At 48.7% G+C, this 22,625-nt stretch overlaps 1 protein-coding gene across 1 annotated transcript in view; it reads right to left on the minus strand.

Annotated features, from left to right (window-relative positions):
- The window catches only part of Adcy3 (adenylate cyclase 3), an 87,097-nt gene that overhangs the window by 39,960 nt on the left and 24,512 nt on the right, over window positions 1–22,625 (minus strand). The window contains exon 3 of the mRNA XM_026398336.2: window positions 7,401–7,550. Coding sequence (XP_026254121.2) covers window positions 7,401–7,550 — 150 coding nt within the window. The remainder of the gene's footprint in view (window positions 1–7,400; window positions 7,551–22,625) is intronic.

Raw genomic sequence — 22,625 nt, forward strand, 5'->3', positions numbered from 1 at the left:
AATTCTAAGAGAATGTTGTAGAAGCAATCAGAGGAAAAAAAAATAACCATTACTGTACCAGGAGCAACAGTGCATCTGACAACTGGCATTTCTACAGGAATGATGAGGATGGAGAACATGGAATAACACTCTCAAGGGGCCACAAGTAAAAGACTAGCAACCTAAAATCCTTTATCTGCAAAAAAAAAAAGAAAAGAAAAAAAAAAGTGTTGCTTTAGTTTGACTATGTCCCCTCCCAAATCCAGGTGCTGGCAATGTGCTGGTATCAAGAGACCAGGGAGGTGTTAGACCAGGAAGGCTGCTCCTCACACGGCCCTCAGCTGGCTCCTCCTCTGCCATGTGCAGATGCAGCCGGGAGGCCCTCACCAGACCAGAGACCAGCACCCTCCTCTAGGACTGCCCAGACACCAGAGTGGTAAGAAATAAATTTTTGTTCTTCATAAATTATCTAGTTCCACATATTCTGTTGAGGTAGCACAAAATGGACTAAGAAAGGTATCTTTCAAAAATGAAAGCAAAATAAATACATTTCCAGGCTATTAGAAATGGAATTTGCTGGGCTGGGATCGTGGCTCAGTGGTAGAGCACTTGCCTAGCATGTGTGAGGCACTGGGTTCGATCCTCAGCACCATATAGATAAATGAATAAAATAAAGGTCCATCAACATTTTTAAAAAAAGAAATGGAATTTGCTGCCAACAGATCTCTGAAGGGAACCCTTCAAGAAAATAAGGCACAGAAATGAAGATGGGGGAGCAACTGAGGTGAATGCAAGTGATGGGTATTAACAGTATAAGAAATTACCCTAATGTCTTGTGGAGCTTTAAATATATGTTGAAATAAAATACATTACAACAATAGCCAGAAAGTGGGGCGCAAGGGGTTGTTAAGTGAAATGAAGGTGTTGCAAATTTTTTGTACTATAACCAAAGAGTATTAACTTGGGGTAGATGGAAATATAAAATAACTGATATTTATTGACAATATTTCATTTTTCAAAGATATTTGGAAACATTTTGAAGAATGCACTTTTTTCTCAAGTGCATCAAAATCAACCACATCTGTTTCCTAACCACAGATTTGAGCTAAAAACCAATAACAAAAACATAATTTTAAATCCCCAAATGTTCGGAAATTAATCAATGTAATTTTAAACAGTGCATAGATCAAATACATTTCGATTAAAATTAGAAAATATTTTGAACTAAAATGGCCATACTACCAAAAGTGCTATACAGAATTAATGCAGTTCCTATTAAAATTTCAATGACACTCTTTACAGAAATATTGAAATTCATTTGGAAAAAATAAGAGGCCCAGAATAGCCAAAGCAATCCTTAAAAGCAAAGGAGGCATCACAATATCAAACCTTAAATTATACCACAGAGTTATGGTAATAAAAACAGCATGGTATTGGCATAAAAAGACCATGGACATGAAGACCAATGGACAGAATAGAAGATATAGAAACAAACCAACACAAATACAGTACCTCATATAGACAAAGCACCATGAACATACACTGGAGAAAAGATAACCTCTTCAACAAATGGTGCTGGAAAACCTGTAAATCCACATGCAGCAGAATGAAACTGAACCCCTATCTCTCACCTTCACAAAACTCAATTCAAAGTGGATCAAGGACCCAAGCATTAGAACAGAGACCCTGTGCCTACTAGAAGAAAATACAGGCCCAACTCTTCTTCATGTCAGTTCAGGAACCAAATTCCTCAATAAGATTCCTAAAGTGCAAGAAGTAAAGAATCCAGCTGGGTGCGGTGGTGCATGCCAATAATCCCATCGGCTCAGGAGACAGACAGAAGAATTACGAGTTCAAAGCCAGCCTCAGCAAAAGTGAGGCGCTAAGCAACTCAATGAGACCCTATCTCTAAAAAAGATACAAAATAGGGCTAGGAATGTGGCTCAGTGGTCGAGTGCCCCTGAGTTCAATAAATGGAATGGTATCAAACCAAAAAGCTTCTTCACAGCAAAGGAAACAATCAAGAATATGAAGAGAGAGCATACAGAATGGGAGAAAATCTTTGCCACCTGCACATTGGATAAAGCCTTAATCTCCAGCAAATATAAAGAACTCAAAAAACTTAACACAAATCATCATCATCATCATCATCATCATCATCCAATCAACAAATGGGCAAAGGAACTAAACAGGCACTTCACAGAAGAAATACGAATGGTCAAAAAATATATAAAAAATCTTCAACATCTCTAACAGAGAAATGCATATTAAAACTACACTGATATTCCATCTCATTCCAGTCAGAATGGCAATTATCAATAATTCAAGTAACAATAAATGTTGGTGAGGATGTGGGGGAAAAGGTACACTCATTCATTGCTGGTGGGACTGCAAATTGGTGCAACCATTCTGGAAAGCAGTATGGAGATTCCTCAGAAAACTTGGAATGGAACTACCATTTGACCCAAAGGACTTAAAATTAGCATACTATGGTGACACAGCCATATTAATGTTTATAGCAGCTCAATTCACAATAGCTAAGCTATAGAACCAAACTAGGTGCCCTTCAACAGATGAATAGATAAACAAAATGTGGTATATATACACAATGGAATATCACTCAGCCATAAAGAAGAATAAAATGATAGCATTTGTGGTTAAATGGATAGAACTAGAAACTATCATGCTAAGTGAAATAAGCATATCCCAAAAAAACCAAAGGCCAAAAGTTCTCTCTAATATGTGGATGCTACAACACAATAAAGGGGTAGGGGACAATAGAAGTTAATTGGATTAGACACAGGGGAATGGAGAGAGGGGTGGGGATATAGCTCAGTTGGTAGAGTGCTTGCCTTGCATGCACAAGGGGCTGGAGGTGGGGGGGTTGATGAGAATAGAAAAGACAGCAGAATGAATCAGACGTAACTCTGACGTAACTCTCCTATGTTCATATATGAATACACGACCAATCAAACTCCATATCATGTACAACCACAAGAAGAGAATCCTAATTAGAATAAGCTATACTCCATGGACTTATAATAACTCAAAATACACTCTACTGCCATATACATCTAAAAAGAACAAAAGATATTTTGAACTAAACAAAATACAGTATCAAAATTTGTGTTGCAGGCTAAAGCAAGTAATGAGGAAAATGTCTAGCATTAAATGCACATTTTAGAAAAGAAAGGCTAAAAATTACTTATCTAAGTTCCATCTCAAGAAGTTAAAAGGACACTAAGTAAAGCCAAAAAAATGAAAAAGCAGCATAAATTATGGCAGTGTGGGATTATGGCCTATAATCCAGCAACTCAGGAAAACTGAGGCAGGAGGATCACAAATTCAAAGCCAGTCCCAGCAACTCAGCAAGACCCTATCTTAAAATAAAAATAAAAAGTGCTGGAGATATAGCTCGGTAGTAGAGCACCCCTGGGTTCAAGCACCAGTACCACACACAGAAAAGCATAAATTAGAGAATTATAGTAAAAAATGTACAAAGAAAGAAGCAGCAAAGATGTAAGGTGGTTCACCAAAGAGGCTGAATAAACCTTAGCAAAATACATGACGAAAAAAGTTAAAAACTGAAGGCACAAATTATGAGTGACAAAAAAAGGAACATTACTACAAATCCTATAGTAAAGATAAAGTATTGTGAATGTTGTGACAAATTTTTGAAATTTAGATGAGCTGTACAAGTTTCTAGAGAAAACAGAACCTCAAAAGTTACTCAAAAAGAACACAAACTCTGAAACGGCTTTCATCTATGACAAAAATTGCCTCTGGTCACACTCCAGACCCAGGGGACTTCACTTTTTTTTTTTTTTTTGGTACCAGGGAGTGAACTCAGGGGCACTCGACCACTGAGCCACATCCCCAGCCCTATTTTGTATTTTATTTAGAGACAGGGTCTCACTGAGTTGCTTAGCACCTTGGTTTTGCTGAGGATGGCTTTGAACTTGCAATCCTCCTGCCTCAGCCTCTTACAGCACGTGCCACTACACAGGGCCCCAGGGGACTTCACTAATGAATTCTTCTAAATGCTTAAGGCATAACCCAGATTACCCTTGAACTCCTCCAGGGATCAAAGGGAAAGCACACTCAATTTACTTCAAGGGTCTGGCATTGCCAGGATACTAAAAACCTGTCAAGGACATTGAAAGAAAGTAAAATGACAGGGAGATCCCTCTTGTGGCCACAGTCACAAAAGTCCTAAGGAAAACAGGAGCACACGGAAACTCAAGGCCCAGGAACAGGATACCAACTCTCCCAATGGAACAAAGCTGAGCAACCCCACAAGGGGTTCACACAGAGCTCACCTTGTCCTTGCAATAGTCTCTTAAAGAAGGCTCTACGTACGGAGAAGCTGAGTCCTAGAGAGGCCGAGGAACCAGCCCAAGATCCCACTCTGAGTAAAGCCTGAATGGACAAATTCATTCCACTTGATGGACACTTAGAGGCACCTGCTGTGCCTGGCAAGGCCTGGGACACAGGGATCCAGAGTTCTAGGGCACACGATGCCATTCCCTAGGCTCCCTGAGCTGACCCTGCCCAGGGAAGCATGTAGTCCTGGGTATTAGAATGCAGCTGTGTGAGCCCCTGAACTGTGCCAGGCTCTGCCCATGCTTCTCATATGACCCTCAAAAAACTCTGCAAGACAAATGTCAATGCTTCCACTTTGCGGATGAGGAAAGTGGGGCACTGTTAGGGTCAAAGAACTCCCTGGCCTCGATAAGTGGTGACCATCCATTAAAAAAAAAAAAATGTACAAGGGCTGGGGCTGGGGCTCAGCAGTAATACACTTGCCTGGCATGTGTGAGGCTCTGGGTTCAATTCTCAGCACCACATAAAAATAAATTTAAAATAAAATAAAGATAATTTAAAAAAAAAAAGGACTGGGGTGTTAGGGTTGTGGCTCAGTGGTAGAGCACTTGCCTAGCATATGTGAGGACTGGGTTCCATTCTCAGCACCACATACATATAAATAAATTAGATAAAGGTCTATCAACAACTCAAAAAAAGAGTACAGAACCCAGAGGGATACCACCAAGGTATAAGAGATCAGATACATACAGGGTTTTTATAAAACCAGTAAAGGTTTTCGTTTGTTTTGCAGTACAGAGATTGAACTCAGAACCTTGAACATGCTACATATGACTGAGTTACATCGCCAGCCCTAAAGGAGTAGTTTTTAAAATATTTTTTTTTAGTTATACATGGGCACAATATCTTTACTTTGTATATTTATTTTTACGTGGTGCTGAGGATTGAACCCAGTGCCTTACATATGTGAGGCAAGTGCTCTGCCACTGAGCTATAACCCCAGCCCCAGGAGTATTTTTTTTTTAGATGAACATAATACCTTTATTTTATTTATTTATTTTTATGCTGTGCATGTGGTGCTGAGGTTTGAACCCAGTGCCTCACACATGCCAGGCAAATGCTCCACTGAGCTGCAACCACAGCCCCTAAAGGAGTATTTTTTAAATACTCTCAGCCATGATAAGTTCTCAGGAGGCCCAGCCAGGGTTCAAGACGTAGGGAAAGGGGACAAATATGATGGGCTACAATCATGGACTTTTGTTACAACAGAGGTAAGGGAACTTTCCCTCTGAAACAGATGACTCTAAGACCAGCTCAGAAGTTTTAAGACTTCATTAGTAAGTAAAGAAAAAACGTCCAGAGGAATGTTGCGGCCCTTCAGCTAAATGATTTCATGTGTGCCTTCAAATACCACTGTCTAAAGAATGTGAGTGAGGCCCAATGATGGGGTTCCAGTGTGGTCCCTCCAAACTAAAGCCCCATCTGCCTTAGTGGCAGGATCTAGGAAAACAAATTTCAGTAAATCCAGAGCGCACAGAACCTCCTGATCATAAAATGACATGGTTCCCAGAGCACAGAACCATAGAGTTTCAAGAAAGGGAGATAAAAACTATGGATAACAGGAAATTGGTGAACATGATCTCTGGAGACCTTTTAAAAGCATTTGAGATGAATCCAGACCAAAACCCATTTAAAAGGCTGAGTGAGTCACATGAGAACCAAGAGCACCATCCTGTCATGGATTCGGCTGGAGCAAAGCCAGTAAACAAAGAACAGGGGAAGCCAGGCCCTTCTCCAGATGGAAAAGGGTAAACACTGGGGTCCCCAGGGACTGAGCTGGTTTTCCTTCCTCATAAGTGACTTGGAATGGAAGTAAGTGGGAAGTGGCTCCCTGGGGGAGGGAGCTGAGGTAGATGGGTAATAGGTAGACAAGAGCCGTGAGAACATGGACCTCTACAGATGGGGCCTCCATGCTAACTCACCACGTGTTTTTAAAGAGACAGCTTTCACAAAGTCATCATGGCCCGGCTTTGACTTAAGATAATAGCCCCATACCCCACAGCACCAGCACCCAAGGCTTCTCCTCAAGTAGGAGAAAGAAAGATTAATCTGACCAGAGGCTGGACAGCTCAACAGCCTCAAGGTCTGTGAAAACAAATTCCAAATAAAATTGGCCAGTATGGACCAAGGTGACCAAAAGTTGCCTTTAGATCCTTGACATGTCATTTAATCTTATTGTAATTATACATTTTCTCACCTCTGTGGTTCACTTAGGCTCTTATGGTTAATAACATATGCAGTAGGGATTTAGGAATATGATCCCATCCAACTGTCAGCAAGAGCTAGGAGTGGATTCTCCAAAAACCCCCCCTTAACTGCAGTAAACACTGGGCCACAAAGAAGGGAGTTGTCACTCTCCTCTTGAGAAAAACTACTTTCCCTCTTAAAGGTGTCTTTTTCCTTTTCTACTCTAATAAACTTTACTATACTTTTTCTATGCCTCCTCGTGTCTTGCTTAAAATTTTCTATTGCAAGAACACAAGAGCTGATAATACAATGCAACCACTAGTCTGAGGTAGTGGGATGGGCCCAAATGCACTTGCCCAGCAGAGGCCTCAGCTCCTCTCTGAGCACACAGCCGGTGCACAGTGCAAATCTGCATTTGAACAGGCTGGAGTAGGGGATGGGCAAGAAAGGCATAACACAAACAACTGCCCAGGGAGAAAAAGGATCCAAAATACACCCAACAAAGCTTTTCACCTGAGAAAACAATGGCACAGAGTCATTGCTAGCTGCCTAGGCAATGCATTTCTTTAAAGAGAAAAGTCTTACATTATAGGGAAACAGAACAAAAACAGAAAGCAAGAGAGGGAAGTCAAGGAGAGGAGATTTGGGAATGAGAAGCTCCTGGTGGTCCAGCCCTCTGAGGACAAGCAACCCACGGTTCAAGTAAGGAACCAAAACCGGACTTCTTCCAAGGAACACCAAGCCCTGCAGAGCACAGGTGCTCTGGCCCCTCTCCTCTTGTGGGCCCCTCTTCCCAGGCCCCAGGCCCTGAACCCAAGTCTCAGGCCCAAGCCACCCCACCAGAGCCTCACCTGCTGCTGGCTCTGCTCCTCCAGGTTCATCTTTACCTCCAGCGACTGGCGGGCCTCCAGAAAGGCCTTGCGGTGCTTGCGGTCTGCCATGTAGTAGGACATGATGCCCACGATGATGGCACACAGGTAGAGGAAGACGTTGGCCAGGATCTAGACCCCAAGGAGGAGAGAACAGGATGGTGGTGAAAACATGTCTTCAGGAAAAAGGGATGGAAGAGCTGGGGTGGACAGTAGCCACGATCAACCTGGAGTTGCCCAGTGTCCAAGGAACCCAGCTGAGCTCCAGCCCTGACTAGAGAGATATGGCATGGCTCCTGACCAGGAAGGCACAGGGGTCCACAGGCTTGGTGCTAGACTACAAGGCTGGTTAAGGGGCCACTGTTCCCCCTCCTGCTTCATACCATGGCCAATCCCCTCCATCTGACCACTCCAGACCTGCAGCCCCTGTCAGTCAGTCACCCATTGGTTCAGGCAACAATGAGCCCTCACTAATGAGATGCTCCTAGGTACTGTGCCAACTCACTGGAGAAAGAATGTACAAATCCCAGATCCCAGCAGAAGAGTGTAATCCTGAAAGTTACAGATATCAGGGACATCAAGGAGACCTGAAGAGGTCATGGGCTGGCCCGGCTGCCATAGTGCTACCTTAAATGTACGCCTCAGGTTTGTTTTCTGGGCATCACAGACATCTGTCAGCACCAGTCCTCATGTCTCTTGAGGAACTGAAGCTATGGACAGGATGGGGGTGGGACCTGCCTGCAGGTCCACCACTGGCACAGAGGGCTCCTTGGGCCTTGAGAGTCTGTTCCCATCCCTGACACCCTGCAGACTTCCCTAGGTGTCCTGGTCCCTGACATTCCCATAGGCTGCTGGGACTGCAGACCCAACAGCCTCATGCTGAAGGCAATCTTGGATATGGATCTTAACATCCACTCCACGCCTGGCTCCTGGTGTTGGTTGCTGCTGACTTTGACCTTTTGTCTTGACTGGGCCCCCCCACAGCTGGACCAGGTGCCAATTCTTCCAGTGTCTCCAAGCCCACTGGCCTCGGTTCACTGCTTCCTGGTACCAGTCCTCCTGCTTTCCTGGTATCAGCTCCATACCCTCCCCTAAAGCTGTACCCACCCTCCACACCCTGATTCCTGAGGTCCTGCCCAGGGGAGAGAGGTGCCTCCCATGTGGGTATGGCTTCTCAGACACAAGATTGCAGCTGAAAGGTAGAATGGGAAGGCTGAAGAATTTCTTAATTTCCAGCCCTGTAGGGAAAAGGATTGGCCCAGCAGACACAACGGATTCTGGTGTCAGAAAGAAAATGGGGGAAGTCAATTTTAGAGTTTTAAACAAGATGGTTTTGTAGACATAAGGGAGGTTGATTCTGACGTTAATTTTCTGGGGTCTCTTGGTTATTCCACATCCTCTCTGATTTTGTGTGTTATCAGGGCTGATCAGTAGCACCCTGAGGATCCACCACCACCACACCAGGCAGAATGTTCCTGTAGTAGCTGCATGTGGTCACCAGTGCTGAGTCCCAGGGTATTCACTGTGGGCCTCTGAATAATAAGTAATTAGGTGAGGTATCTTACTGCCAGTCCATAAGCCATCAGATAAAAGTTCTCAAGATTCATTGATGGCTGGCTCCAACACATAATGACCCAATCACTCACAGCATATGGTGGGGGTAAGTGGGGGTTTCAATACCCTCTGCAACACCCCCTGAACCTTCTGCTTCCATGATGGCTCCCACTGTCTGAGCAGTCGGTATAGTAAACACCTGGTCATCTGAAAAGCTGCCAAGTGTGTCCAGTGACTTGAAGTAAATCACACAGGTCACGTAGGCTCTCAAAGCCAGTCTCAGGAACCTCTACTGGCCCAGAAGCTGCCTTCCTATATGGCCACATGACCTTGAAACCTGTCATCCCCAAGCTCATTGTGCCACAAGTTTGGAGGGCTGGTTCCAGGTCAGGCTGGTGTCCTGTTTTTCCTTACTGTCCAGTACAGTAGCCACCAGGGCTGAGCCTCTTCTGGGCTTACCAGGAAGCCAAGGGAGAAGCTGCATGTGAGGTAGAAGCCAACTAGGACCCATATATCTGGGCCCCTGCCTGGTGGGTCCCCAAGGCACTGGGGATCAGCCCTGATGAGCTCAAAACCAGTTCAGAGGGGCTGTGGTGCAACCAGGAGACCCCAGAAAGGCCCCTGAACTGAGGACTTAGAAGGGGGCCAAAGACCTACCTCTAAATCCAGCCCTGGCCACAACCAGTCTGGGAGGACTCTGGGCTGAGGATAGAGCTCTGTACCTGGGATCATCCTGCCCCTACTGACAGGCCTTGGCCAGTCTTCCCATGGGAACAACGGGACAGGCTCTGCACAGGGTTTACAGCTGTTACTCCTCAGGGTGGCTACCTAAGAGAAACAGAGCACTCGAGGACAACTACTGCCACCAAAGATTAGAACCCATGTATAAGGATTGTTATGATTGGGATATGAAGTGTCCCCAAAAGCTCCTGTGTTAATGCAGAAATGTCTGCAAGTAAAACAAATTGGACTGTGAGAGCTGTAACCTAATCAGTTCATCCCGGTTTTAATGGACTGGGTGGTCACTCTAGGCGGGCAAGGTGTGCCTAGAGAGGGGGCTGCTGGGGCAATGTTCTGGAAGGGGGCATCTTCCTCTGGCCCTGTTCCCCTTCCCCAGCCTCTATGCTTCCTTGTTACCATGTCCCGAGCAGCTCCCCTCCACCACGCCCTACTGCCATGATTTGCTGGCTCACTTTAGGCCCAAAGCAGTGGACTCAATGGGCCAAGGACTAACCCTCTGGAACAGTGAGTCTCAGGGGTGCTGCTGTTCTTTTCCATCCCCCACCCGCCTCTGTCTCATGAACAGTTATGGCTCTGAGGCCTGCCAGAAGTCCAGCAGTCCCCAGCCAGGTAACAAGTGGTGGAAGGCTCAGCAAAGGCCCCACAGGCCAGCTCTCAGCCCCAAGTTCAAGGCAAGAATCCAATAGGCAGAGGCCACCAAGCCAAGGAATCCTCAGGGGACTCCAGGGAGCAGAGTCTGCTGGGGGAGGAAGGTTCACAGGAGCAGGAGGAGCTGCCCGGTGACGGAAGAAGGCTTCCAGCACAGAACAGTCACTCAAGACACAGGGCACCCTCCAGAGGTGCGCTACGGCTGGAAGGCAGCCGGTGTGCAAACACTCCCAGGTGAAAATGATGTGCGAAGGGCACGGAACCCCTTCTTCTGGCCTCAGTTTCCTTGCCAAGGACATCACCTCAGCATCAGGACATTCGTGGCCTAGACACGGGCACACGCTTCTTGAGCCTCTTCCCGTTTACAACCAACATTGAGGTGACATTGTTCCAATCTTATAAAAGAAACTGCAATGAAGCAAGGTCTCAAAACCACACTCCCACGCTCTTATTCCGTCTTATTCTGTGGTTCAAAACCCCACCCGAAAGCACTCAGCTCATTTACATATTTATAACTCTACCTTTTCCGGGAAAGAACATTAGACATTTTTAAAACTAAAAATTGTCAGGAAAATATCAGCCCTCAAGTACTTTGGCATGAGCTGCAGACATTTTAACTGGAAACTAAGAAGCGCATCTGCAGATTCTCCACAGCTTCTTCACATGGCGGGGACTGTCACATTTAAGCAGTTAAAATTTATAAATGGATGTTATTTATTTATAATTATTTACAAATGGATTAATTTTCAAGAGAAAATGAATGTACCCCTCAAAATATGCTTTAAAATACTGACCTTTACTCTTTTGACACAGTCAGCTTGAGTGTCCCTGTCCTCCAGCAGCCACTGCAGGGCAGGAGAAGGCCCAGGCCAGGCAGGTGTGGCCCTGGGGAAAGACCTGACGATGGGGAAGCAGGGAGCTGTGGTCCCTCTAAAACACACTGTGAGCACTGACGCTCACTATAGTTACGAACTAGAGACCATGGGGCAAAATCGGCCCCCAGGGAAAACGTAGACCCTAGTGAGAATCCAAAATGGACACCGTGACAAATGGATTTTCTCCAAATTGGGCCTTGAGCTCCACCGGTCCGGATTAATTTTCCAGTGCTCTCACCCCAGGGTAAGGGGGCTTCTTTTCAGAACTCAGGTCTTCTCCCTCCAGGGCTGCCTCCTGCCTTCACTAGTTCACCTCCTGACCCACCCCGGCCACAGCTGCCCCTGGAGAGGACTGCTCAGGCCTCCTGTCCACTCTTTTTTTTTTTTTTTTTTTTTTTTTTTAATTTTTTTAATATTTATTTATTTATTTATTGGCAGACACAACATCTTTGTTTGTATGTGGTGCTGAGGATCGAACCCGGGCCGCACGCATGCCAGGCGAGCGCGCTACCACTTGAGCCACATCCCCAGCCCTCCTGTCCACTCTTAACACTTCCCCGTCGGCACCAAAGGCACCCCTCCACCCCACACGGGGTCCCTCACTGTCTGCCGACAGCCCAGTTTCCTACACCAGATGGGGCACCTGGGAAGGTGGACACCAGTATCCCCTCCCTGCGTGTCCCCAAGTCCATCCTGGCCCATCTAGCACCAGGTACCCAGGAAGTCATGAGATGTCAGGCTGGACCGACCTGGGGTGGTGACACCACACTGAGACTCATCAGGCCAGGAGAGCAGAAGTCATCAGGAAACACAACCTGCCACCCCCCATGGCCTCCCCAGGCCCCAGCTTCTGGTGCCTGGGACTCTTTCTTAATACCCCCCAAGCTTCTCCTACCCCAGCCTATCCTGAAAGCCAAGAGGAAAGAGGCCCTGTCAACCACACAGGCCAGGAGAGCAGAAAGGGGGACAGTCTGCAATCTGCCGAGAGCATAAGGGAAATGGAAAGCACACGGGGAGGCGGAGAGGTCTGCAAGGCCGCGCCGAGCACAGCTTCCTGAGGCACTGGCATTCAAGATGGGGTCTCTGGAACGCAGGATGGGGATACACACACAGTCTGGAGGGCCAGCCAGGAAGCTTCCCCCACTTGGGAATCTAATTAACCTGTGAGCATTCTGCACATACACCACTTGACCAGGAGACCAGAGGACAAGGAGGCAGGCCCCTCTGGGCCCCTCATTGCTCCCTGTGTCCCTTAGACCTGCACAGCAGCAACACCAGGAATTTGTTAGGCGCTGCACCCTGAGGCCCACACCAGACTGAGATCCCAGAGGGATGTCCTCAGAGGCACCAAACTGAGAACATTGCTCTGGAGCACCACTGAAGTCACTTTTGCTCACCCAGGGTCCCCTTTAGACTGTGCAGCATGACAAGGCTCTGTGTGACAGCTGCCCAGTCCCTGGGGTCTCATGTAGAAATAGCTTTCCTGGGCCAGGGTGGAGCTCAACGGTAGAGTGCTTGCCTGGCATGCCCGGGGCCTCAGCTGGATTCCCAGGAAAGCAAAACAAAAATATCTTAATCCTACAGTTAGTTTCTAGAAATAACTTATTTCAAAGAATTGTTCTTTTTTAAAAAATCATTTAAAAAATAATGAATAAGATGAATGAACCTCCCAAGTGGGTAAGCTTCCAGACTAGAGCTTCATTTAGCTCACAACAGCCTGATGAAGCGTTCGCAGTGCCCCAGCGCAGGAGGCAAGCTGAGAGCATCCCTCAGGAACCCCTGGTAGGGTCTTCCCTGGAAACAGCTCAACATTTCTAACAGCCCCACCCCCACCCCGGGAAATGGCAGCTCTAAGCTCTAAGTAGAAGTTGCCTGCTGAAGTGGCCCCCGTCTTCCTGGCCTGAAGGTCCAGAATGTGCCAGAAGCAGAGGGAGACAGTCGCTGGGTAGCACGGGGTATCAGTGTCTGTGTGGGCTGCCGTGAGGCCTGCAGGGCTCTGCGCTGGGAGCTGGGGGAGGCCCGCTGGAGCCTCTCTCCGTTAAGATGTAGTTAGAGGTTTTGGAAGAGTCTCCAAGGAGCTGGGGGCAGGAAAGAGCAGGGCAGGGGAGGCATCCAGCCTTCTCCAACCCAAAGACGCTGCCCGGGGCCTGGCTTCCCCAGGAGCAGGTGGGAGCAGCACCTTCAGGCTCCTTCTTTCACCCAGGTCCATCTCCCTCGGACCTTCCGCCACACCACTCGCTGGGCAGATCACCTGTCCTCGGGCCCAGAACAGAGTTTTCTTCACTTCCCCTTCTCTGCTCCTTTTCTTACTCACTCATTTTTCTGTTTCCCCACCCAGAAGTGAGCTCCAAGGGATGGGGGCCTTGGCTTTGTTTCTCTACTTCTCACCAGCACCCAGGACCAGGGCACAGGGGAAGCCACCAAGGACAGAATGAGCTGCTGGTGGAGGAATGAGTACAAGGAGGAGGTCAGGCTTTGCAGTCCCGTGGGTGACATCAGTCTTGCCCTGCATGCTGTAGGCTGTGTGACCCAGAGCAAGTCACTTGACCTCTCTGACCTTTGGCTCCCCATCCTCACAATAACCCCAAGGCAGTTCCAAGAAGACTGAAATAAAACCCTATCTCACACAGGGCTTAGCACGAATTACGTTCTCAATGTTTTCTTTATTTTCTTCTAGGGGTGAGAAGGCAAATTAGTACCTATTAATAATACTTTTAAAGTCTTATAAGAGCCTTCACCATCATCTTCTCTGTTTTTCTCATACAAATCTCACAAGAGGGAGGCAGGGCAGCGTCTTATGCTCATTTTGTGAAACAAGTGATTGAAGCCAGAGAAGTGGGCTTCAGAGGCCATGGCCCCTGGCTGTGCTAGAACCCAGGTCTCCTTCCTTCAAGGGCAGGGCTCCCATCTCCATCACAGCCACTTTGACTGACCTATGAAGAGTCTGCCCAGTCTGGGTGAAGGCCAAAGCATGGGAGCTCTGGGTCCAGGAAGGATCTGGGGCATTCAGGTGGGTGGGGAGTGGCCAAAAGGTCTGCAGACAGTGGGTGATGTCTGGTGGCCCTGAGCCAACTCCAAGCCAGTGTTCCGAGGTTTCCTATAACCACGCTCCCAAAGGCAGCCCAGCCTCGGAGCCTGCAGCACCACAGACCTGCCCTTCCTGTGGGAACTTCCCAAGTTTCTACCACGTGCCTCAAAACAAAGAGACCTCCAGAAACTTTTCTGCTTATTTTCTAACTCATGCACCCCTCGGCTAAAGGCATCCAGTCTTCCAAAGCAATTCAGAGGACTTTGAGGACAAGCATCTGGACAATGTGACGTTTTACACAAGATCCCTCGTGACCTGCTGGGTTGCCAGAATGATTGCTCAGGTTGTGCGTGGCCCAGCCCCAGGAGCATCACCCCACACCTCTGACCAGACGGCTCCTCCAGAGACGTGGAGCATGCAGCGCTGGCCTCAGGCTCTCCTGCCGTTTATCTGGCTGCACAAGCTCCTTCGCTCCAGCCACCCTGGCCTCTCTGTACTCCGCCAAAGGCTAAAGACGTGCTGCTCCTGGGCTCTGTGGCTCCCGCTGGAACGTCTGGCCCCTCCCCTGCAGAGGTCCACACAGCGCGATGGTTCTGGGGTTCTACTCCTGCCACGTACTGAACACGATGCCCAGCCCCAGCTCCCAGGGGTGTTCGCTATTAGAACTATCAAGACCCAGCTCCAGCCCTCCTCCCCGATTCCCCAGGACTACTCACCCACTGCTCATGATGCATGCATCAAAGATTTAATGAAACCACCCTGGGCCAGGTGGGGCCCAGACTTAGCACTGAACAAGGCGGGAAAAAATCCCTGCCAGTGTCCCTGTAACAGTAGACAAATAACAATTAATTCAACCCTACGTGCCAGGAAACTGCTCAGAGTGGGCATGAGGGAGGCTGGTGGCCCCGGGGCCCCACTCCCCTGTAGAAGTGTTGACAGCCACACACTTGCTGTAGCCTCGTAGAGGGTGACACATTCTTCCTTCCTGCTGACTTTGACATGGGATTTGCTGTGGCCAACAGCCATCAGGAGATTTTTTGAAGTGCACCTGCCAGGCTGGCTTTACCTTTCATGCCATCACCATGAAAACAACAGGCACCAAAGAGCTCGGTGCACAGCAGGAGAGCCACGCAGCCAAGCCAGCCCGGCCTGCGGCCTGCACCAAACACCCTGAGCACAGCGGAGCCCCTGGCCACCCACAGACACCCATGGGGCGAGAGCCACTGAGTGTGGGTTTAGCCCACCACCCGCGCTGGCTTCATGAAAGAAGGTTTGAGACGTGAGAAACCGCTAGAGAGTTTTGAATTAAAGAGACAAGACTCTAATTACCTTTAAACCAGCCCCAGGATGGTTCCTCCTAGCTCCAGCCTCCAGCCACCTAATGCAATAGGTTTACTGAAGAGGTGAGGGAGAGAGGGAGGGAGGGAGGGAGGGAGGGAGAGGGAGGGAGGGAGGGAGGGAGGGAGGGAGAGGGAGGGAGGGAGGGAGGGAGGGAGAGGGAGGGAGGGAGGGAGGGAGAGAGGGAGGGAGAGAGAGAGAGAGAGAGAGAGAGAGGGAGGGAGGGAGGGAGGGAGGGAGGGAGGGAGGGGGTGGGGGGGGAACACGCCAGGGAGTGGATTTTTATTGGGGAACAAAAAATTCTGGGGAAAATCCCATCTATTGAAGATTAATTAAGGGGGGGCAGCATCCCAAGGTCAGGGGCGACGACTGGATCTTCAGGGTAGTGGCCAGACGCGCCTCCGCAGGGACAAGCCCTGGACCTGAGAAGGGTGGGGAAAGCTCTGACACAGCTGTGCCTAAGCGCCTCTCACTCGCCAGGGAGGTAACTCAAGTCACGTGCGAGGATGGCCTCCCCCATGTGGGGCTGAGACGCAGCACCAGGTGAAGACGGCTGACAAACACAGCAGAGCGTCATTTCAACTGAGATCAGAAAGACCAAAAAGACCCAGCCACGGGAAGGATCAGAAGGAAGAGCGTCCGGTGGAGGGGGTACTGGCACCAAGCCCTGGACTTGGGCCTCTTCCAGGTGAGGCCCCCACGGGGCAGACACACCCTGCCCTCCTGCAAGGCAGCTTGGGCACCTTCCCCGGCATCAGGAGGGACCCGAGGTCGGGGAGTGTCTTACATGGGTAGCCCCAAGGCCTCCCAGGGGAAGCACAGGTTAGCTGCAGGAAGAGTGACAGAGGGAGAAAGAAGGCAAAAGGACAGTCCCCTTGGTGCTGAGGCGCTGCCCTTGGTAAGGGAGTCAAAAGGCAGAGAGCAGCAGCACTCACTGGGGCAGGATCTGCCCCCGCCCGGCCGTTCAGCAATGTGCCTGCAGACACATTTGGCTGTTGTAAAAAGTCCTCTGGCATCTAGTGGGCAGAGGCCAAGGACACTGCTGGACGGGGCACTCACCACAGCACACGATTATCCAGCCCAAAATGTCACTAGAGCGAAGGTGGAGAGGCCCAGCCTCGATTCCTGAAGAGGAGCCCGGAGCTCTCCTCACTTTTGTGTTGAAGAGTAAAGCGCTGAAGCAGGAAGCAAGCGCGCAGGTTTATTTTTAAATCGCCTGTGGAGCTTGTGGGCTGAGAGGATGCCCCCAACACTTGCTCCTGCAGGGAAGGCCCCATCTCGGGGTGGAAAGAGCAAGTCTGGAGAGGGCCTTTGAGTCTCCTTCCCAGTTGTTTCCAAGTTTATAAACCTAGCTTATAAACTAGGTTTTGGGGAAACTGGTGGACCCCTAACACTAGGGGGAAAGTCACATCGAGCCATCTATAGAGGAGCATTACTTTCACCAGATTCTCCAGAGTCTATTACCTAAAGCGAATAAGAACCACAAAACCAATCAAAAGCACCCCGCCTGCTCCTGTTGCTTCAATAAAGAAACACCTGCCACCGCAATTTATGTTTCCTCTTATTGATGCCGTTATTTAGTCACCTAGGTCTCTCTCTCCAGGCCAGATAATTCCAACTCCACGTAAAGAGTCTATTTTAAAGCCCTTTAATCATGTCTGGCTTCAGGCCTTTCTCAAAAGGTGGTCAACTCAATCCCACTGAGCTGTCTGGTGGGTGGCAAGATCTCATGCTGGTCCCGGAGATTAAAAAATGACCCCCCGGGGATCACAACTCCTGGGGGTGAAGAAGCTACAGTAAACAGAGGAAGAAGAGGGTAATCAGCAAAGGCCCCCGGAGCGGGTTGAAGACAGGGAGCTGGCACACACCTCTCAATGTATGAATCTGAACGATAAAGAAATTCAAACCCATCTCTAACTGCTGACCAAAGCCAAATGAAAAAAAGAAAAAGGGCAAAAAATAATAAACTGCATATTTATGAGAGCAATCCCAATAACAGGGTCCCACGCTTCCTGCTCACTTTTCTTAGCTCTAAGACGTAAAAGATGGATTTATGACACTGATCCCTGACTTTCTGGAACTGTGAATGAACTTGAAAACAAATATAGCAGCTGGGAGAAAGAGGAACATGTCATCTGGAGACAGAGGAAGGTATCCACCACTGCAGAATATCATCATCACACAGAAACACCAAAGCCTTGTCTCCCTACATCTGGGCTGACAGAACACAGCAGTCTGTGGGATTCCAGGATCCCTTCCTCTGGCTCCAGAAAGACTCAGATCTTGAGAGTAAACCAGCCTGGTCATCTCTCCTGAGCCAGGCTTGCGCCTTGGAGATCTGATCCCTGTTTCCTCCCCATGGCTGCATCCTAGGGGTTGCCCAGCCACCCCCTTTTCCTGCAGCCCCCCACGGTGCTCCTAGGGACATCTGCCATACTTTGTTCCAGTGTCTGGCTCTGTGGCAACTCTTTAGAGCTGTTCCTTGGCTGCTGTCTTTCTGGTTCAGTGTTTTTGAGATGGTGCATCCCGAGGGGAACCGATTAAGAATGGGGGTTGCTGGGTCCCCCATGACTGAGTTACAGGAATCTGCACCACTGACTCCTCCAAGAGATTTTCTTCTGGATTGCTGCACAAGGGGATGTGATAAGTATTAAAACAAGGCAAAGGTCTTCCCATCTTCCTGTTTCTTTAAGCCAAATTCTCATGCAATAGGTTGCTTCAGGTCATCTCCCCATGCCTGGCACGTTTTCCTTCTGTCCACTTGTTCACTTTCATTTCCTAACCATCTTCTGATTTGGGTTCACCTTCACCCTCACCCTGAGTCATGGTACCTCCTTATCACCCTTTCCTTTGTTTCTTTTCTCTTTTTTCCAGAACTGGGGATTGAACCTGGAGGCACTCTACCACTGAGCTACATCCCTCAGCTCTTTTGATTTTATTTTTGAGATAGGGTCTTGCTGAGTTGCTGAGGCTAGCCTCAACTTGCGATTCTCTTGCCTCAGCCTCCTGAGTTGCTGAGATTACGGGCATGTGCCACAGCTCCTGGCTTGCCCTTTGTTTCTGACCAGCTTCTCTTCCACACATGCAAAGCTGCATCCATGAGATTGTCCATCTATTACTGCTTTCATGTCTTAATTCAGTTCTCTGGTTGTTGTGTTTTTTGGGTTTTTTTTTTTTTTTTTGGTTATAGGTGGACACAATATTTTATTTTTATGTGGTGCTGAGGATCCAACCCAGTGCCTCACGCATGCTAGGCAAGTGCTCTATCTCTGAGCCACAACCCCAGCCCTCAGTTCTGTTTTTAATTCAAACTTTAAGTCACCTCCTTGCCTGGTCACGATCCAGCTCTCTTAAAGTGCTCTCTTAGTCATCATTATGTTTCCTATTATTGATGCCAAGACTCAAATTCCAAAATGCAAAACCAAAACCCTGGCAGACTGTCACCTCTCCCACTAGTTCTTCAGCTCAACTGCATGTGCTCCCCTCACCCTTCTTCCTAGATCCCAGCCCTGGTGACATCCTAGCACCACGTGGGGAGTTGGAGGAGGGCCACACCCCAAAACAGAAACTGGAATTCAGACACTGGTATTGTTAAAAAGTTCCCAGGGGAGCCGAAGGTGCAGCGAGGGTGGGAAACACTTCTTAAAGTCAGCGTGAACACCTAAGCCTGTCATCTCCCAGCCAGCCCTGATCTGAAGGTCCAATGTTTGCCCGCTGCAGGCCGAGTCCAAGTTCCACTGTGCCCCAGCAAATCACACACAGCTCCCCAACAGCACAGGTCCTCAGTAAACCCCAGCTGAAAACCAAACCAACACAGTCTGCTCTGCCTGTCTCAGCTGGGCTCCTCCCATCTCCCACCAGGTACGGGAACTCGGAGATGAGGGAGATGATCGCCCCTGTGGAGTGATCCTATAAAGGAAAGACGTCTGTCTTCCTCGAAGGCAAACTTTAAAACATTTAAAATTTAAAACATTCAAAAACATGGATTTGATGGAATAGGATGCAAAATCTACATTAATCATCAAGGTAAAACAGGATGGTTTTTGTTTCCTTCTTTCTTCCTCAGTCTTTCTGGAATGGATATTCCCTTTGTGAAGAAACAAGGACAAGGAGTGTTATTTGAAATGTCCTAGGTTTTGCTCCCCTGGAACACCCTGACGGGTGGGTTGTTCATGCTGCCTGGCCTTGCCAGGTCCAAGCCTCCAGGCCTCCTTCCCTGCAGCTCCTCCTGTCGCCATTCAGCCCAAACCCTCACTTCCCACAGGGTGGGGACAGACTCATCTCTCTGGCCCCCTCTGGTCCTGCTAATCCACCCCCAGCTCACATTAACCTTCTAAAATCACCTTTTTGCAAATACCACCTCCTCAAAACCTCTCAAGAGCTGCCAATCCTCTAAAAGTATAAATCTCCATTCTGGCACTCAGGGTCCTGCAGACCTTGGGCCCTATGAACTTTCCTTAATACCTCCAAAATTCCTGATGTGAACTAAGCTCATGTCCTCAATGTGTCACCCAGCAGGCACCCCTGACCTCAGCACACGCAGAGACCCACATGTCAAGAGCTCTCAAACTTTTCCACCAAGTGCTTGGGGAGGCAGCCTCCCCTTTCACCTTGCTAATGAACACGGATTTTGCATTTTATTCCATCAAATCCATGTTTGTATTACTGTTTTTGAATGTTTGTAAATGTTTGCTTTTGAGTAAAACAGACGTCTTCCTTTCTAGCCTCAGCTCCACCAGGGGTGAGAGAATCAGACCATCACCTCTGCATTCCCACCCGGCTGCACCTGTGAGGCCCCTGGGAACTTTTTAACAATATCAGTGTCTGAACCTCCGCTTCTGTTTTAGGGTGTGGCCCTCCCCTAATTCCCCACATAGTGCTAGGATGTCACCAGGACTGGGATCTAGGAGGCAGGATGAGGGAAGCACGTGCAGATGGGACCTTTCCTAAAATCTGCAGCCCTTGACCAACACCTGGCGTGATGGCTACTGGCTGAAGAAATGAGGGAATGGAGGAGGAGGGTAGGAGGAAGGACATGCAGAACTCGGGATTACCCGTGGTTCCTGCGCACCAGCAAACACGCTTCTCTGTCCCGGGGTCAGAAGCACTCTGCTCAAAACCCACCCCAGCTTGCCTCGTCCACCCTCCCCTCAAAATCCAGCAGACTCTGCCTCCCGGGAGCCGCCTCGCCGGCCTGGCCCCACGCAACCCCACTCTCCACGGCACAAATCGCCATGAGAAGGGAAGGTCTGCACACGCACCATGCTGACTGCTCTCTCTGGTGGAGATGACACGCGGGCAGGCCCAGCAGCAGAAACACCCCTGTTCACAGTGGTTAACTTGTGGGGGAGGGGGTAACTTGGGAGCAATTTTTATTTCCTCCTTTTTGCCCTATAATCTTTCTGGAATGAATATTCCCTTTTTGAGAGACACGAAGAACAGGGAGTGTTATCTGAAATTTCCTACGGCTTCAGCGCGGGCGGCCAGCAGGCCCTCAGCCCCACCACGACCAGGCTCCACTCGGTAGAAACCCCCTCCTCCCACTCCAGACACCCCCACGGGGAGAACCTGAGGATGCTGTCCATCTGGAGTCTCCCAGCTCTTGGCAGGGCACCACAAAAGCCTCCATGTCTATTCCATCTGACATCCGGAGAACTCTGAGAAGCCACTGTTCCTGAAGACAACGCAATTCAAGCTGCGTGCTGCAAAGAACCAGCAAGGAGGGACCCTTCCTAAAATCTGCAGGCAAGGCCTGGGCACAGAACCCAATCCTTACTCTGCTCTGCTGCTCTGCTGAGTGAAACACAGGCATTTGGAAGCTCAGGGTCACAGCCACCAGGAAGACAGAAGACCTGCCCACCCTGCCAGGCCAGCCATTTTTCACTCACTCAAATTTCACCCAAATTTGCAAAGACTTTACTCTTTAGAAAGTAGGGCTGACTCAAGGATATGCCCCTAGAATCATCACTGTTGCCATCTCCTCCTGGGAGATGCCACCAGCTTATGTGGCTCCCTGCAGGGTGCTGTGTGTGGCCAGGAGTAACTGGGGCCTGCTGTATGAGTGGGGTCTCTGCTGGCACAGAGCTCCTCTTGCCAACAACGTGACAGTCCCTGCCCACAGGCCACATGGCTCACTGCCTGGTCCCACGTCTGGGTAGCACCGTCTTCCTCTTGGGAGGAAGACCTCTAGTCCCCCGGCTACTTTCCCTGACTCTGGACACTACACTGCAAGAATTTGCTCAGCCTGGGAACATATACACAGGCGGAATCCCCATGGGTTCCTGATTTTTAAAAATATTTCCTTTTGGTTTTTACCTAATTTGTCTATTTGTTGGCATGACATTTTTTTTTTTTTTTTTGGTAAGTACACTACTGCCCTGTTCTGGGTTTCTTGACTCTTGTGTTTGGGCGACGGTGGGATTTAACCACATCATCAGCATCATGCAGTAGCTGCCTACGGGCGCTCGGTTTCTGTATCCTTCATCTAGGGGTCCCGGATGCAACAATGAAACTGCCCTGAGAAGCATGGCTTCACACTCAAGCTCCCACTGGGGGAAACTCCAACTCCACCACCCCCTGGCCATGGCCTTGGAAGTCGAGTTTTCAGCTTGTTCCTCCTCTGTGCAGAGGGAACCCTGCTCAGAGTGGGCCTACAGAACTCATTACCGTGATGTGCATAAAGCACTTAGCACTGTACTGTGCTGGGTATACAGTAGGTCTCAGTAAATAGTACTGAATCTTACAAATTCCAAAGATGATGGGGCTGGGGCTCAGTGACAGAGCCCTTGCCTAGCATGTGTGAGTCACTGGGTTCAACCCTCAGCACCACATAAAATATAAATAAATAAAATAAAGGTATTGTGCCATCTACAATTAAAAATATTTTTTAAAAAATTCCAAATATGACTTTTGGACTTTATCCCTGTGGTTTCAGCTTTCCTATCTCCTTGAATGTGTCAACTTCATTTTGTCACCTGAGAAGAGAATGCATGTCAATGGTTCCCAGATCTGACTGTGCTTATA

This window comes from Urocitellus parryii, chromosome 12, assembly GCF_045843805.1.
Source record: "Urocitellus parryii isolate mUroPar1 chromosome 12, mUroPar1.hap1, whole genome shotgun sequence".
Classification (NCBI taxonomy): Eukaryota; Metazoa; Chordata; class Mammalia; order Rodentia; family Sciuridae; genus Urocitellus; species Urocitellus parryii.